The sequence below is a fragment of the Bombus huntii genome, chromosome 8 (assembly GCF_024542735.1).
Source record: "Bombus huntii isolate Logan2020A chromosome 8, iyBomHunt1.1, whole genome shotgun sequence".
NCBI lineage: Eukaryota > Metazoa > Arthropoda > Insecta > Hymenoptera > Apidae > Bombus > Bombus huntii.
In genome coordinates, this window is record NC_066245.1 from 5829386 (window position 1) to 5846408 (window position 17023).

The 17023-nt window shown below is 34.6% G+C and overlaps 1 protein-coding gene and 1 long non-coding RNA gene across 9 annotated transcripts; one reads left to right on the plus strand and one right to left on the minus strand.

The window, feature by feature from the left end:
• Positions 1-421: 421 nt before the first annotated feature.
• Positions 422-5639, plus strand: LOC126868382 (uncharacterized). The gene is made up of 2 exons (XR_007690597.1): positions 422-3634; positions 3800-5639. It is a non-coding gene; the product is annotated as an uncharacterized LOC126868382 (long non-coding RNA).
• Positions 5469-15217, minus strand: LOC126868377 (glutathione S-transferase 1-like). Of its 8 annotated transcripts, XM_050623739.1 has the most exons (8): positions 15122-15166; positions 13992-14024; positions 8213-8288; positions 7894-8037; positions 7753-7811; positions 7534-7678; positions 5967-6134; positions 5469-5886 (listed from the first exon to the last, which is right to left on the minus strand). In XM_050623739.1, exons 4-8 carry the CDS (start codon positions 8032-8034, stop codon positions 5743-5745), a joined length of 657 nt encoding a protein of 218 aa, XP_050479696.1. In that variant the 5' UTR covers positions 8035-8037; positions 8213-8288; positions 13992-14024; positions 15122-15166; the 3' UTR covers positions 5469-5742. The 8 variants fall into 8 exon arrangements, with proteins under 8 accessions (XP_050479696.1, XP_050479694.1, XP_050479690.1 ...); XM_050623737.1 differs by lacking the exon at positions 13992-14024 and having other exon boundaries at positions 15122-15217; XM_050623733.1 differs by lacking the exon at positions 13992-14024 and having other exon boundaries at positions 7894-8040; positions 8206-8288; positions 15122-15217.
• Positions 15218-17023: the final 1806 nt, after the last annotated feature.

The following is a 17023-nucleotide window of genomic DNA, read 5'->3' on the forward strand; positions in this document are numbered from 1 at the left end:
CGCGTCAAGAACTGATCGTTATTGCGTCCAAGCGACGATATGCGATACAGTTCAGTAGCGGACGAAGCGTTCCTTTGCGCAAATTTTTGGCAAATGTTACGTTTAAACGGACAACCGCTATCTCCTCCACGAGGCGCGTTCGAACGAAAACACCAGTCGAAAGGGAACTCGCCCCGACCTGTTCCGTCGGTTCACGATCTTCCTTGCTCTTACTGTTCGTCTCGCAAAAGAGAAACACACCGACTCGCGTTTATGCACACTTGGACGACGGTCGGGGGCCGACTGTTGCCACCACCGTGATCCACGACCACGTGGACCTTAGCAATGCCTCAACATCCGCTCGTGAATATGTATTTATAGGTTCGTATACAACAACATGGTTGTACGCGAATGTTTCTCGCCTAAATGATCCCCGTGGACCTGATATCCTTCAACTTCATCTCTTCCTTTTCCTTTCTTTCTGTTTCTTTTTTTTTTTTCTATCCTTTCTTTCGCGATTTCGGCTCCGACCTTTCAACGAAATAAAAGCAATCGTTCTCGCTATGGTATTCAGAGACACGGGATAAACCATGGACGCCTGAGGTGTGATTTGTTTTTTACCTAGAGCGCCCTATGGTTCCCTTTCCTTACTTCCTTTATTTTGTCCTATTCGTTGCATCGCTCTTGAAAAAGGTAATCGAATTCCTCTGGGAGAATCAGTGGAGCGGTACTGTTTACTCAGATTTGTTTCCCGAGAAAATGAAAGAGGAGAAAGGGATAGTAAGCCGTGTGGAAAATCTTGTACAGCTATTGATATTCATTTGTTCATCGGACGTTCAGAAAATAGGATTTACATATATGTAGGTATATTTTAAAAAGAACAAGACACTGAGACGAGGATTCGCCACAGGAGTTCTTGTATAGTGATTCAGGAACTCTTCGGTAGAAATCGAAATATTATATGTTGTATATATAAATATCTTGATACAAAAGGTATAATGTATAATATATAACGATACATAATATATAGTGATTCAAACTCATACACGATTAACATGACGATCTAAAGTGTATTGAAATTCGGACGATTAAAAATTACAACAATTTTATAAATAATCCCTAACTTTATCTTCAGCGTTATATCGTCGAACTATTGTCCACCCATTTATTTTGTTGCGAGGATCATTGACATTCGAGCCTGTTAAAATTGAATAACCTCGCGTAATCAGTGGTTTTTAACGTTGCAATTTAAAACAACAATTTTGTATTATTAATCCTATCGCAGATCCTATCGATCGTACAATTCGTTAATTCCAGTGAATTGTCATCCAGTGAATTGTTATCAATGCTTAAATTTATTTACTTGCGCAGAAGGAGCGTCAAAGCGACTTTTGACGACCCGATTTGTTTAGCAAATAGACGCATGCGGGATTTAAGACGAATAGGTCGATCGACTGACCTCTTGTTGTATTGAAACGTTCAACTGAGACCAATCATACGCAGTTGCCTGTCATTTCCATTATCGAAACTCATCCTCTCATCGGTCAAACGATTGCTTCGGTTATTAATTAATATTAATTAATGGTATCTAGACGGAGGAAAATAAATGAGCGCCAAAATTGTAAAATGATGAAATTAATTATCGTTCGAAAGAAGGAAAGTATCAGACCGAAATTTATACATTATCGTCAGACAGAATAAACACTTTGCGTTGCGCGATACATCAAACCACGTTTTTCGCCGATTAACTACGTCACGACTTAGTTACATAATACTAATTTCCAGAATATACTTAAAATGATCGGTTTGCGATTTTTCATAGAAATTTTAGAAATTTTCAATGGTGCATCTCTGAGAATTTGATTAATTTCTTTTGCAGTAAATGAATAAAAGTTGTTCTTCTCGCATTATCTATTTTTTTATACACACCATTAACCATAAGCATTGGAGCATCTTCTAATCGTTATATTTATTGAAAAATCTTAACAAATTTTACTGTATTTAAAATTTTACATTATATGGCATGTATGATGCGAATAAAATGACAGATTTTTACTAAAATAACTGGCGAGTAAAACCAGTAAAAATTTCAATTTGTACCAAATACATATTAATACATCTAGTAGCATACTAGTAGATAATATTTTAATACTTATGGTCGATACCTTCATGGTGGCTTCTTTGATTCAAGTTTTATGCGTTATAACCAGCCATAGAAGTAAGATCTTAAGAATACACTAACGTACACCTAATCGCGATCCTTCTTACATTCTCAATGGCGAATTTCTCATCATTTTCTCTTTCACTTTCATCACAATGTACCTAAGGTCTGCCAGTGTTTCGTTAACAATTGCCATTAACATCGTATAAATCAACACCTATCGTAACGAATATACGAAAAAAGAACCCCTCTTCGTTACAAATATCAGTGAAAAACTGTGTGAACCAGTTCCAGACAGCGTTTCAAAGAATTTCTTCGTTCGACAGGAGCAGATGGATCGAGGATTTTCGTGTGGGGACTTCGCCAAGAAGTTGATACGATCTTCTTCGTAGAACGATTTAAACGATCGTTCGTTTATCGTATTTTCTGAAGCAGTATATAACAAGAAAAATATTGATCGACGGGGAAATATTCGATCGAAGCGAATCGAAGGTTGTCCAGGCAGGAACTAAATAGATTCGAGAAGACTTGGAGTGTGTAATTGAAAGTGTTTTTGCCGCGGGATGGTTCAGGTATGTAGAGATGACTTTAAGGGAGATAGACATCACAGAAGAAAGAAAAACGAACAACCGCATCTCCTCGTTAATATCCTCAAAGCGTGAAGAGAAATAAATGGCTCAAAGGCGATTCCTCCGTGGTTCGTAAATATTCTCGCGTCTCTAATATAAAGAACGCTACGTGGAAGGGAAACTGAAGATGCTTGATCCTTTCCTTCATCTTCTTTCTTTTCCTTTTTTTTTCTTTTTCTTTTCGAAAACGGTAGGTCCATTCTGGTTGACTGAAATGAGATTCTCTTCTTTTTTCTACTCTTTATCAGTCACGGGTGGTAATCCTATTAGCGGACACGAAAGAGGATAGCGGATTTCCACGTAACCGAATCGACAATCCTATTTATCTGTATTTTTTAAGCCGCATAGCTGAATCTAAAAATACGAAGCACGTGGTATTTAAAAAACGAGAACCAAAAAGCGAGAGAACCTGTCCGACCAGAGCTCGCCCTCCGCGTCTTATTTCGTAGAAATCGAGAATGCTGGGGCTGCATATGCGTTGCATTATACCGACGTAGTACCGGCCGATGCGGTGACTATATCAGAAAGTAAAGAAATGGTTGCATGAATTCATGCCAAGGGGAGATCCCACTGAAAAGAAAGAGTGAAAAACCTGTCTCCGTCGTTATATCGACAGTTACCTAATAAATACAGAGAGAGGCAAGGAGGAAGAAATAGGTAAAGTATGACGCATTTGCGAGACGACTAAACACGGTAAAGGAAGAAGTGGTGGCTAATTAATCGACTTCTCGTGCAACGCGTGCATTTCCCGTAATCACGTTGTTTTCCATACAATATCCACGCATAGAAGACAATGAAAGTGGTCGTTTAGACAGATCGACGATATTACAAAACGTGCAGTAGTCGAGCGTGTTAACCGAACAAGGTAATAATTTCTTTACTTATCGATCTCCCATACCTGAATACATCGTTTCATTGCTACTGAAAATAGATTACATAATATTTTATATTTGAAAAGATTAAAATCAATCTATTTCAAATCGGTGTGTCTCCGTCAATTTTCAATACTTCGTGATTATCGAAATTTTAGAAACCAACTGGAAACAATCAAATTCTCGTCGGTGGTTCTTCCAAACGAGATTGGACGATTCTTGCGAAACTTGGAACTCGTTCAGTTCGATTCCTCGAAACCACCTACCGAGTGCAATAATCTTCTAGACGAAACGTAGATTCCGATTTGCAGAGAGATCACGTTGATTCGCATCTATCTTTGGACGAAACAACGAGAAACAAAAAGTCTCGTGCGCATCCACTGTGCCATATACGAGATTGATCTTAAATCTGTGCAAATCTACAAAACGAATCAATACATAAAATCAAATAATGCTAAACAGAAAAGCTAACGATGTATGCCAAGTTACTATTATTGGTATTATTTCTTGCAATTTTCTATCAAACATATGATACACCGCGGTGTAATGATGAACTATTACAAATATAGTCGCAACCAGTTTCAATGGAGTAACAAAAAAGTAGGCAAAAAGACGTTTGTCCGTGCCATAAACAGGTTCAATGTCAGCGATTGCGTAGGTTCCATCAAACCGTTGGCAACACAGTTTTGACCTGTCACTGTAGACCATGAATTTTCTTGATTACCAATTAAACCAACCTTCCTCGTTTCCATTTCCGCATACGTCATAACGGCACACAATTTCGTGAAACTCAAAACTCCCAAGTTGATTTTTCGTCTGCCATACAAATAATTATGAAACAGATGAAAATGAAGCGTCTCGAATACTAATCGAGAAAATGGATATCAGCCACGATTTACACGGTTACGAAACGGCGTAGAGGCATAGCAAAATCTGATGAAGGCTTGCAATTTATAGATCCTCTGTGTAAACGTATCCAGAGTCCAGAGCAAACAGGACATGTCGTAATAATCATAGATACGCGAATTAAAGGACGTCAGGCCGTCGATGATATTGTCTCGGCGATGGTGGTGACGACAACGTGTAATATTTGGCTTCTGACAACACCTCTTCTTTGACCCTCAACGCCAAGTAATCGTATCTTGAGCCATACTGACTCTTTGACATGGTAAGATAGAGTTGTTTGAATCGCCTAACATCTCGAAATTCAATCTTGAACTTTTTATAATATAATTGAACTTTTCATAATATGATTAATCTAGTTGAATATTATGAGACACGACTAGTCTTTAATATAATAATGAAAGAGTGTAGGTGTAGAAAATATCGCCTGTACTTTAGATCCAGCAAGACCAAAAAATGCGGTGGAGTATAATTGTACGAATCCTCTAGCATTCTTTTGTTTATTTATCGACCTATGTCGCATTGATAACAATGGAGAAATTCTATGGCTCACAATCGTTGCTCCTTGTGTGGTCTTCACGGTCGAATATGTCGATCATGTGACCATACAGATATCTTTGATAACACTAGAAATCAGAGAGAAAGATACAAAAGGAATATCGCAAAAAGACAAAAGTGAAAATACGCGAAAAAAAGACATATTAATCAGAATACGAGTTATCTACCCTTCCGGGAAACATCGTGTCCGGTGAATGATATGCACTGCATGTTGACAATAATGAAATGAGACCTTCGCTCGAGCGTTACTGCACGCCATTCGACGAATAATGCGTCGCTAATTAAACGACATTTTGTTTACGTTTTTAAGTGAAGCTAAGAGAGAGAGAGAGAGAGAGAGAGAGAGAGTTTAAAGTGAATCTGATATAAGTATATATGTATTTTTATTAGTATTTGTCATACAACTGTGTATATAACAAATTATAGCAAAATTACAAATTTAAAAAATGATATATAAAAAAGAAGAAAAAATTGTTAGAACTTCACACATATTATCAGAGCAATCACCTCACTCTTCCACTCTGATTATAGATATATTTATTATATCTATATATCTATATATGTATATATGATACTTATTTATCTATAGATATAGATATAGATATATATATATATACATATATAGGTATATTTTATATATTTAGGATTTGGGGAGTGCGGAAGTAAGAAGTGGATGTAATTTTTTAAGTCCTGGTACATTCCATTCTTTGTAGCTCAATATTTCTTCCTCGCACCTTTTTAGCCAAGCCTTTGCATTCGGATATTGATCCATATCCACCAGAATCTAGAGAAAACATTCGGAAAGGTGTCATCTGATTCTCGAAACGTTGTGATATTCGTTTTAATAAAAATTAAACAACTTACAGAGATACTGCTGGCCAGAGTTACGCAACTAATATCCGCGACAGTGTAAGATTTGCCGACCAACCACTTCTTGCCTTCCAGAACCTTATCCAAGTACAAGAACGCTTCTTTACATCCGTTCAACTTTTCTTCGGTGATAGTAGACTGTTGTCCCAATATTATCGGTAGCTATGACAGTCAAAAATTACAAATAACATAAAAAGGGAAAATACATAAAGTGTAGAAAATGTAAATTTAAATGAACGAGGATATAATAGAATTGTAAATATTCCGAATTAATGATGTGGATATCATCAGCCTATGAAATTATCTGTCACTGCAGAAGGTTTGCGTCATGAGCAACTGCGTTATAGTCTGCACAAGACCAAACTTCCGGACACACATTTATTTCCAAGGGTCAAAGTTAATTCGTATAACTTCTAAGTCTATGTACAACGTACGTGTTCTACTATAATCAACCGTATCGTATGCTTACAACATCAACGCTATGGGTTAGATTTAGGTTTTTAGTGTGGATTCTCAATTTCTAGAAAGAATCTGTTTATTTTCTTAAATTTATTCTCATATGTTGCTTTCACGTTAGCTTATTAATCACCTGGATTCCTAACTAGAAACGTCATATAGTAATCGTTCGAAAATTTGCTTGAATTCGAGAAAAACATAAAAAAAATCATTATTGATATACATGACTCTCGTTTCTCTCTCGTGATTCTTTCAAATATATATCAATGATACTCTTAAAACATTAAAAGTCTTTTTTATTTGCTCGAAACCGAAGCAAGATTGAGTCGTAAAAAAATTCGAAGGCCATAGCAGAATTAATATAACCCTCTTTTTTCAATTTCTTGCCGAACAAAATCTTTCATCTTTTTCTCCAATTCGCATAAACTTAACCAAAAACGCGCTTCTTTCTCCTGTTCGGAAAGCTTAAAACTTGCTTAATTACATTAATTATACATTACAACATTAGTAACATTAATTTGGCCCTGCTACTAGTTAAAAGTGTATATGTATAGAAGTACACGTCTGGAAACGAGTCGCTCGTAGTTGGCCCATCACGGACAAAAATGTACAGTTAGCCGACTTTATTAGGCGCCGTAAAAGGTACATAGGATGCTCAAGAACTTCCTGCCGGTATCACATAATGCTCCTGCGTGTACATACGCGCGGAAAAGCGAATCGCATTAACCTCCTTTCGCGCGACTTAATCGGCCTCCCCGACGACCGCCTTTGTCTAGTACAGCATCATCGATAGGAGTGCACGAACTAACCTATGTAAATGCGCAACACAAACGTTTCCTTCCTGTTTGTTTGAAAATCTGTAGCGCGATGAAATTCTTTTATCTTACTATACAAGTCGTGGTGAAAGTGAATTTGGAAAACTGGCCTTTGGATGCTTGACTATACAAGTATTAGCAATCACCATTGTTTTATACGTGCAACGGATTTCCCAACGATGGGAAAAACGTAAGCCGATGACACAAATGGATAAGATGACAATAAGATGTGAAAAATCTGACATACACCAAATAAACTTCACCACTCACTCGAACAACGAATTACTCACCAAGGTGTGTTTCACAAGAGGGAACATTGTCGCCGCTTCGAATATGAGATACTGATGAATCTGAGCTCGCATCTGCAGATCTTTCGGGTATAGAGAATAATCATAATTTGACAAATCATCAATCACATAACAAGCGATAGCGTGACTGAAAAGAAATCGATGTTAATTATTAAATGAATACATCAAGAATTCAAAGTAGAAGATATAAAAATGTTTTACCTATCCGTAAGAACAAAGTCGTGCTCTTTTAACACCGGAATCGTGTGCAAAGGATTTATCTAGTAAAAAAGTTAGAAACAAGTAAAAATTTTAATTCCATTTTAACGCGTTTCGTTTACTGGGAAGCATTGAATCTTTTACTTTTAAAAATGTCTCCGATAGATGTTCCTTCTTCTCCAGGTTAACCTGACGAACATCGAACTTCAGCTGAAGTTCACTAATCACCATTAGAACGGTACGACACTGTGGAGTAATGTCATTTACGTATATGGAAATATCCATCCACTCCTGTAAAAATAATTCATCTTTTACACATCCTGATACATCAGTATACTTTCAAGAGAAAATAATATCTTTACATCGATTTTACATAAAGTAATGATCGTGTAACGTAATGTAATTTTAAATACGTACAAGGAGAGGGCTAAATTGTTATTTTAAAGAATGACTTACATCACACATTTTCTTAAATGTCTGATGTACACCTGATGTACTACCAGAAGATGTAGACCTCTTGATGTTTTTTCAGCGACTGGCTAAAACAGATAATCGATGATTCGATATTGGTTAATATTTTGATCAACGGCGCTCGGTTCGCCGCGACGCCGATACCTGACACGAGTTCTCGAGACAGGTTTCCGTGTCTTATCGCCCATATACGATATATGTAAATAACGGGAACCAGGTATCTGTGTGTAATCCATTAGTGTTGGTCCGATTTCTGTAACGTAACGTAATACGTACGTATCTGGTATATATGTACCTCTTTCCTCACCTCGTTCCTCACCTCCTGCTATCCTTTTTCACGTATTGTTACACATACACTATAGAATAAAAATCACCTAACCACAGCAATAATAATCACGATTCTATTCGTTTCATCGATTTCTACACTATACAAGTATACGTTAACAGCCTTCACTGCGGTTCCGATTTTTACCTCCTACGTTGCTATGTGCTAACAAATTACTTTTTCTAATTTTTCTAAATCTTTTTATAATTTCAAATTTCCTTTAATATTATATCTTTGTCCTTCTGCATTACAGTCGCGCAAGATGTTATTCAAATAATCATCTTTGCCCATTCAAAACCATGGCAAGGAAATAAATAGGTGAAAGTCACTGCCGCGAACGAGCATTAATTCTCGAGAGATTGATAATTCCATCCGTTAATTAGACTGCGAATTTCTATATAATTTCATATCTCTACGCAGGAAACTAAAGAAATGGTACATACGTATTAATTTATCTATATAGTACAGAATAGAATCTACGTACTAAGAATTATGACGAATACTCCACTGTGTCTGTAAATTGATCGTAAATGCATATATGGCGTTGTATGGATGTATGCTGCGATTCATAAAACAAGAAACATTATCTATTCTGTTCTAATTAGAAAAATATACACGTATTCAAGTTTGATGTTCTCTTTATCCGTAACTAATAAATTAGATACTAATTGTCAACGAAAGTTGAGTTATATTATTTCCATATTAAGTCATATGATATACAGTTAAAATTAACCGAGTACCAAAATGAATTTGGAAAGTTTCTTTATTTTCTTTCCTGTCTTTTCACTTTTATTCGACGAGAGTTCCATGTTTCACACGAAAGTTTTAGAAAATTGAGTTAGGAAATTTGACGAAATAAAATAAAAGCACGTATGTATGTGTTATTTGCCGGATCAGACCTCTACCCTTTGCAGTCTCCATGGCAAAACAAAAATAACGCAAATGACTTATTCTTCTTGAAATTAAATAAAATCTTCGTTTGGATTACACGTATCGTTATGCAATAGAGAAGACATTGACTAGTGCAAATACGATTATCATAGAACTGGACAAGTAACAGTGGTAATTAGATACTCGAGAAACTAATGACAATGATCTTGGGTTCAATAACGAAACCGCGGTCGACGGGATGATAAGATGAACGTGCTCACAAAATCTAAGTCGGACGCGTAATATTCACGGGTCGTAAGGTGTTACTCTTTTCGTCGATGAGATCGCAAGAAGGAATGAATTTCCGTCCCGATGATGCCACAGAGGAAAACTATAATGGGGTGTGTTTAAGGACACGAGATCATCAGATTCGTTGAGGATAGCCTTCGTTCAGAAAGTAAGGGAAATTGGCGTTGCCGCTAATTGGTCAATCTCCACATCGGTGGTTAGAAAAAGATGCTAGACGCCCTCGAGGGAAAGTTGCTAGTGGGAGACGTCGTTCGTTGAAAAATAGGTCTCCTCTATCTTCTCGTAGTTGGGACAAAGACTGTTTGTTTGAAGGACTTTAGTTAGCTAAATCTTAAGATTTATAACGGGCCCTCAGGCTAACTGAACATGTACTGCGGAGACGCGTCGGCATCTGATAACCATCATACTCGAAGAATAGGATCTGCGTGTGGCGAGCCACGGGACAGAAACCGTTGAAATGTTTACTGTCGCGTGCCGCTACAAATATTTCTTTTAAGGAGAGCTATAGAATTACTCCGTACCTTTGTCGCCTCGAGCCCAAGCTCATTATCACAAATTTCGAACAAATACAATCGGATCGAAAGACGACAATTGTTTAATTACGCCTATGATAGAATCTAGATTACGGTGTTATGGAATTATCCCGAAGTTCCAAAAGGGAGGTTTCGATGTCCTTTCATCTCCGACATATAAATATAAATAAATATGTATATATCATACATGAATATTAAATATATATATATATATATATATATATATATATATATATATATATATTGTTGTCTTTTCTATATTCAGAGGCAGGATCACAATAGCTATTATTTTATTCCTTGGATAAATCTATCACACCGTTCTGAGCCAAAAAAAATCTTTTTTGCACATTCTTACATGGACTAGGGATAAAAAAAACAAAAGAACATCTTAAACTTATCGATTAAATCTATCGATTGTAACTAGAACTATCTTCTAGTTACTATTTCTTGTAACTAACGCATCTGCATATGGATGCAAATTCCAATGATTCCCTTTTGGAAAATCTCACGAATATAATGATGGCGGATATCTATATGTTTCGTGCGACCGTGGAACACTGGATTTTGAACAAACTTAGCTGCACTCTGGTTGTCACAATATATTTCGATTGCTCTTTCTTCAACCAATATATCAAACTTGCTTAGAAATCGTCGCAAGTATACGGCTTCTCTAGTGGCTTCTGTTAGCGCCATGTATGTAGCGGCCTCGGTGCTGGAAATTGCCACACTTTTTTGCTTTCTAGATTTCCATGATATAGCACCGTTCGATAGTTTGAATATGAAGCCAGTTCTAGATTTTATATCATCAATATCACCTCCCCAGTCGGAGTCGACATATCCTGTTAGATCATCACCAATATCCTTCTTTGGTCTCCTCATTTTGATAAAATTGCAGGTCTAAACAAAAATTTAATTTTCCAAGATCCCTTATTTCGAACTTTTTCATTAAGTTCTCTTTAAAGTAAGTAAACAATTTATGGTCGTTAGTGGGTATTATTAGATCATCCACATAAACTGCCAGTATGAGGATTTTATCTCTATCAGTTATTGAATAAACACAAGGATCTTCTTCAATTTGTTTAAGGTTAAGTTCTTTCAAGTAACCATTTAATTTATCAAACCATTGTTTATCGAAGTGCTTCAATCATATAAAGATTTCTTTAAATAGTATACATAATCTTCCTTGCCCGGTACTTCAAAATATTTGACTTGATGCATGTAAATATCTTCATTCAAATCACCATAAGCATATGCCATGGTTATATCCAATTGACATAAATCCAATTTTAATTTAGCAGCTAAGGCCATTATAACTCTAATGGAAGTTAATCGTGCCACGGGAGCGAAGGTTTCATTGTATTCAATACCTGGTTTTTGAGCAAAACCTCTTGCTACTAATCCAGCTTTTCTGCGTTTAACTTTTCCATTTTCTTTATATTTGGTCATTAAAACCCATTTTGATTCAATTGGAGATCTATTCACTGGACATTTTACTAATTCCCAAACGTTATTTTTGATCAAGCAGTCATATTCCTTTTTCATAGCTTCTTTCCATTTTTCTGCATGAGGTCCAGATAATAATTCATCTATTGACTCAGTCAAATTATCATTGACTAATTGTACAGTTCCTTGATTTTATAGTTTTATAGGGACAGTTTTATGAATTTTCCTTGGTCTACCAACATTTCCTGTTCGCATTGTTTAGCCTTTCTTGCCCCCTCTTGACCACAAATCTATCTTGAACACAATTTTCATTTTGATTCATGTTTTCACCATCATCATGTTCTTCTTCATGAATCTCTTCTGAGATGTCTTCGTCAAATTCTTGATTTATCAGTTCATATTTAAATTATTCAAGTTCATTTTCAGTTTCATCATTGTGGTACTCAATATTTCTTAAGAAAGAAACATCTCTACTTATTATGACTTTTCTTTTACTTGGATCCCATAATCAAAACGCTTTTGATTCATCGGAATATCCAATAAAAATACACTTTGTTGATCTTGCTTCAAATTTACTTTTATCGGGCCGCTTAGTTAATACATAAGCTTCGGTACCAAAAATTTTAAGATGATTCACATTTGGTTTCCTTTTGTGCCAAATTTCATATGGTGTTTTACCATGAACTGTCGGGCACCTATTCCTAATATATGACACTGTATTAACAGCTTTCACCCAAAATTGGATAGGTAACTTTGACTGGATCAACATACATAATGCCATCTCCATGAGTGTTCTATTCATTCGCTCAGCTACTCCATTTTTCTGAGGTGTATGGGAAGTTGTAAATTCCTTGCAAATACCACAATTTTCCAATTCATTTGTGAAATCCTTTCCTAAATATTCCAAACCATTATCAGTTCTGAGGGTTTTTATCTTTTTACCCGTTTGTCTTTCAACTAAAGCTTTAAATTTCCAAAATGCCTTTTTAACCTCATCTTTTGTCTTAAGGATATACACATATACAAACCTTAATGTGTCATCAATAAAGGTGGCAAAATACTTTGCTCCATCCAAAGATGTTTGTCTTATAGGGCCACATACATCAAAATGTATCAGTTCTAATATTTCCAACATTTTTAATGTTGTTTGCCTTTCAAACATATTTCGCAAGTATTCATTTTACTCAATCTTACGTTAGGTAGACCATTTACCATATTTTTATTTATTAATCTCCGAAGATCAGATTCATTTAAGTGTCCATATTGATAGTGCCAATCCATAAGTATATTTCTGTTTTCATATACCATACCAATATATTCAGATTTTGTATCTACAATATATAAATCCCTTTTACAAATAGCAGTAATAACGATTTCATCCTTCTTTCCAAATATTGTAGCCATTTTATTTGTAAATATAATCCTTTTTCCATTTGCTGTAACTTTTGATACTGAGATCAAATTTGCTTTTAATTCTGGTACGTATAATGCGTTTTCCAATCGAAATTTCTCAAGTTTGTTTTTTATATAACTAAATAATATTGCAGTACCTTTACTTTTGATTTCAGCTAATTTGTCATTCGCTAATTTTACTTTCTGATTTCTGATTGGCTCTATGGATCCAAAAAGTCATTGGAATAAGACCTGATTTCTCGTTTTATAAAGCAATATTTTACAAGTCTTGAAAATATAAACAATTGGAAGCATTCGAATTGTAGCAAAAACTGAAAAGGATACCAATGGAATGCTCTGATATCGAGGATAGTGAATTCTCTGAGTGTGAAGGAAGTGAACCAGGGGAAAAAGAAATTGAAATTTGTAGTGATAACAGTAATAGTGACATTAGTGACAAAGAAAATGAGTCCTCAGAAAATGAGTAAGAGAACATTTTGAATTTACGCAAAAGATGTGCTCGGGTGCTTTCAAGTTCTGAAAGTGAAACTGAAAGTATACAAGCTAGTCCAAATGAAATTGCCATAAACGGAACTAAGTGGGAAAGAATTCAAGAAGGGTCAGCTTCTGGGAGATTACTCTTGCACAATATATTCAAAGACAAATGGCAAAAAAATATAGCGTGAAATCGGGATCAAGAAGATAGCCACTTCAAGTATTTTTTAATATTTTAGATTTAGCTGGCATAATTTCCTGGATTTTATATAAGAAAACCACAGGTGAGTAGATATCCAGAAAAGATTTTATGTTTCAATTAGTAGATGAATTTGCCGTTGACAATGAAAAATCACGGATAGAACATAGCGCATCTGAGATCCGAAGTACGTCAAAGAACTCACCTTTTATTCTCGCAAATGGTGTCAGACACGGTACTGTAATAATAATAAGACCACCACACCATTTACAATCTTTGTAAAAAATATGTAAAAAAATGCACGCAGAAGAAAGCTTATGTTTGTAAGAAACGTGATGAATGATAAATTTTGTACCTAATAATTTAAATTATATTTGTATTTTATTTATTCTATTACGCTTATTATTATATTCTTATATTATACTTCTTATATTTACCAATGGAAATTTATTTTAACATTCTTATTACCAAAGGTTTTAGTACTGAATATTCTTCATACTTATTGCACTTATTGTTATTATATAGTTTTTATGATCTCAAAATATGGAGTTTCTTTTGTAAGATAATAATAGATCAATAAATATAAAAATATTCTACTATTACGTATTTTTTAAAGACCGGCCATTTCGACCGACTTTGGTAGAGGTAGCTACGTTTCAAATGCCGGTAGGCCTAGCGTTGCCTCCATTTGCAATTTCCACGTGTCGTAATTTTCTTTGTTCGGTTTTTCAATACTTAAACTCGCCCCGCTCGACTTTTTTTATGTTCTTTTGATAACTATTATCACGTAAGCAATTATTATATATTCGATAAAGCGCCCTTATGATGTTCAACATTGAATCATCGATCATGCTTTTTTTTTCCTTTTTTTTTTTTTTTTAGGTTATCTTCTGCACTCCTCAATATTATTACTATTAATAATATTTTCAATAAAAATAATAATTAATTATTGAACCTGGGTCTATAACTTGTTCTTTTCTATATTCAGAGGTAGGATCACAATAGCTTTTATTTTATACCTTGGATAAATCTATCACACCGTTCTGAGCAAAAAAAAAACCTTTTTCGCACATTCTTACATGGATTAGGGATAAAAAAACAAAAAAACATCTTAACTGTAACTAGATCTATCTTATAATTACTATTTCTTATAACTAACGCATCTGCATATGAATGGCGAGCACGAACTCACGTTATCATTTTCAACATATATTTAATTATCATATTTAAGAAAACGTATTTCTAATAAGCGAACCTATCAACTTACCAGCGTTATATAGTCGTTATAATAGATAATTCGATATTACCACGTGATGACTTAGTAATAATACTTACCTAAGAAATATATGAACAGCGTCGTCGAGAGCTACAGACTGTCTATAATAAATAATTGTACTACGTATATATATGAGTAACATAGTAACGTTCAACACTTCAAGTTACCTATCCTGTTTATCGGATTGTACTCCTCTCAGAAGTAAACTACCAACTGTAAATGTTAAAGAACGAGTTATTTATTTATCTTTGTACTCTTTTCAGAAGTAAACTACCAACTGTAAATATTCAAGAACAAGTTATTTATTTGCTTCTATTATAATTGTACTACATGTATATATGAGTAACATAGTAACGTTCAACACTTCAAGTTACCTATCCTGTTTATCGGATTGTACTCCTTAAATTACCAGCTGTAAATATTAAAGGACGAGTTATTTATTTATCTTTGTACTCCTTTCAGAAGTAAATTACCAACTATAAATATTCAAGGACGAGTTATTTATTTATCCTCTATTATAATTTAATTTGATCATCTTCGACGCACTTACGTTATTTCGTTGATGACAATTTTTTGCATATTAAACATTTCTTTCTTTTTTCTTAATTTTAATACAAGTATAAAAATTTGACGTTTAATATGTAAATCTCGTAATACAAAGATCTCCTACCTTTCTAAACAAATGTAACGATTGATGCGCTTGCGTTTATGGCCGACAATGTACATTACGCACATAGACCAAATTCATCGTGTCAATGGAAATCAAATGTATGTAATCGTTACACGCGATAGAGCTTATTTCAATAACGTTTTACCAACTATGGTTCACTAACTTTCTCACGAGATACACGCTCGTAAATAGTTACTATAACTGATCGTTCTCGGTCCATTAATAGAAAAGAATATTCGGTACGAAGGGGCAAATATGGTGATAGTCAAAAATATTTTCTCGGGGCCACTTTTTTTCGAGATTTCAAATCTCGAAAATGATACTACATATTTGCATTACAACAGTCTTGTAACTGATAAGAAAACAAATTCAACGATACATTATTCTTGGTATTGCACTGGATTACATATCGACAACGAATATAACCGAGCATAATTTCAAAAGCGTCACGGATTCGTAGCACAAAATAATCTGATAGATGAGGACAGGGTCAATGTTACGCAATGTTACGCAATACGAAAACAATCGATGTTCTAACCGTTTATGATAACGCGTTGATAAATAGCGAAAGAAAAAGCAATTAATATATTACGAAAGATTAACGATCCCATGAATTAAGAATATTTCAATACTCTGTAGAAATATATGTAGAAATATCTACTCAGAAAAATATCTTCGATTCCTATAATTTGCTAAACTCGTTAACAATAAAGAAATGTGAAAAAATTAATTTTATAAATTTGCCACTCAATTACACAATTTGCGAGATCTATCGTCTAGATCATGCAACTATGCTGATTTAAAAAGTTCATTCTCGCGACACCTAGCATTCACATGTCTATTTATGACTATTAATTTCGGAGCAGGTAAACGAATACCATTTTTGTTTCTAACAGTCGTACAGGTAGATTTTGCATTATCGATCAAGATATATATAAGCATATCGTAGGATAACTTAAGATGAATTTCACAATTTATAAAATCGCTTATAATTCTGAATCATTTTAGTTATTATGCCATCTTTAATATGATTAGAGACCACTTATCAATGATGAAACTTCTAATTTTTATATATTTGATATTTCGATGATCGATATTCTGTAATCGCGGAAATAAAAACACGTGTAATAGAAGGATCGACTTATCGATTAAAAGACTCTATTCCTTCTATTCATATATACATATATGATAACCCGTAGAAAATAAAATTCTTTTGTCAATAATCAAACGAAGTAATGTAATAACATTCTTCGCAGATACTAGAACGTTTATAGATAGATTTCTAATATAG

What these genes read in the sequence shown, in the direction of transcription:
- LOC126868377 (XM_050623733.1), bottom strand. An exon ending in GACTTTGTTCTTACGGATAG is followed by an intron (nt 7,679 to 7,752) that starts GTAAAACATTTT and finishes ATTTCTTTTCAG; the next exon opens with TCACGCTATCGCTTGTTATG. An exon ending in CTCTTGTGAAACACACCTTG is followed by an intron (nt 6,135 to 7,533) that starts GTGAGTAATTCG and finishes TGACTGTCATAG; the next exon opens with CTACCGATAATATTGGGACA.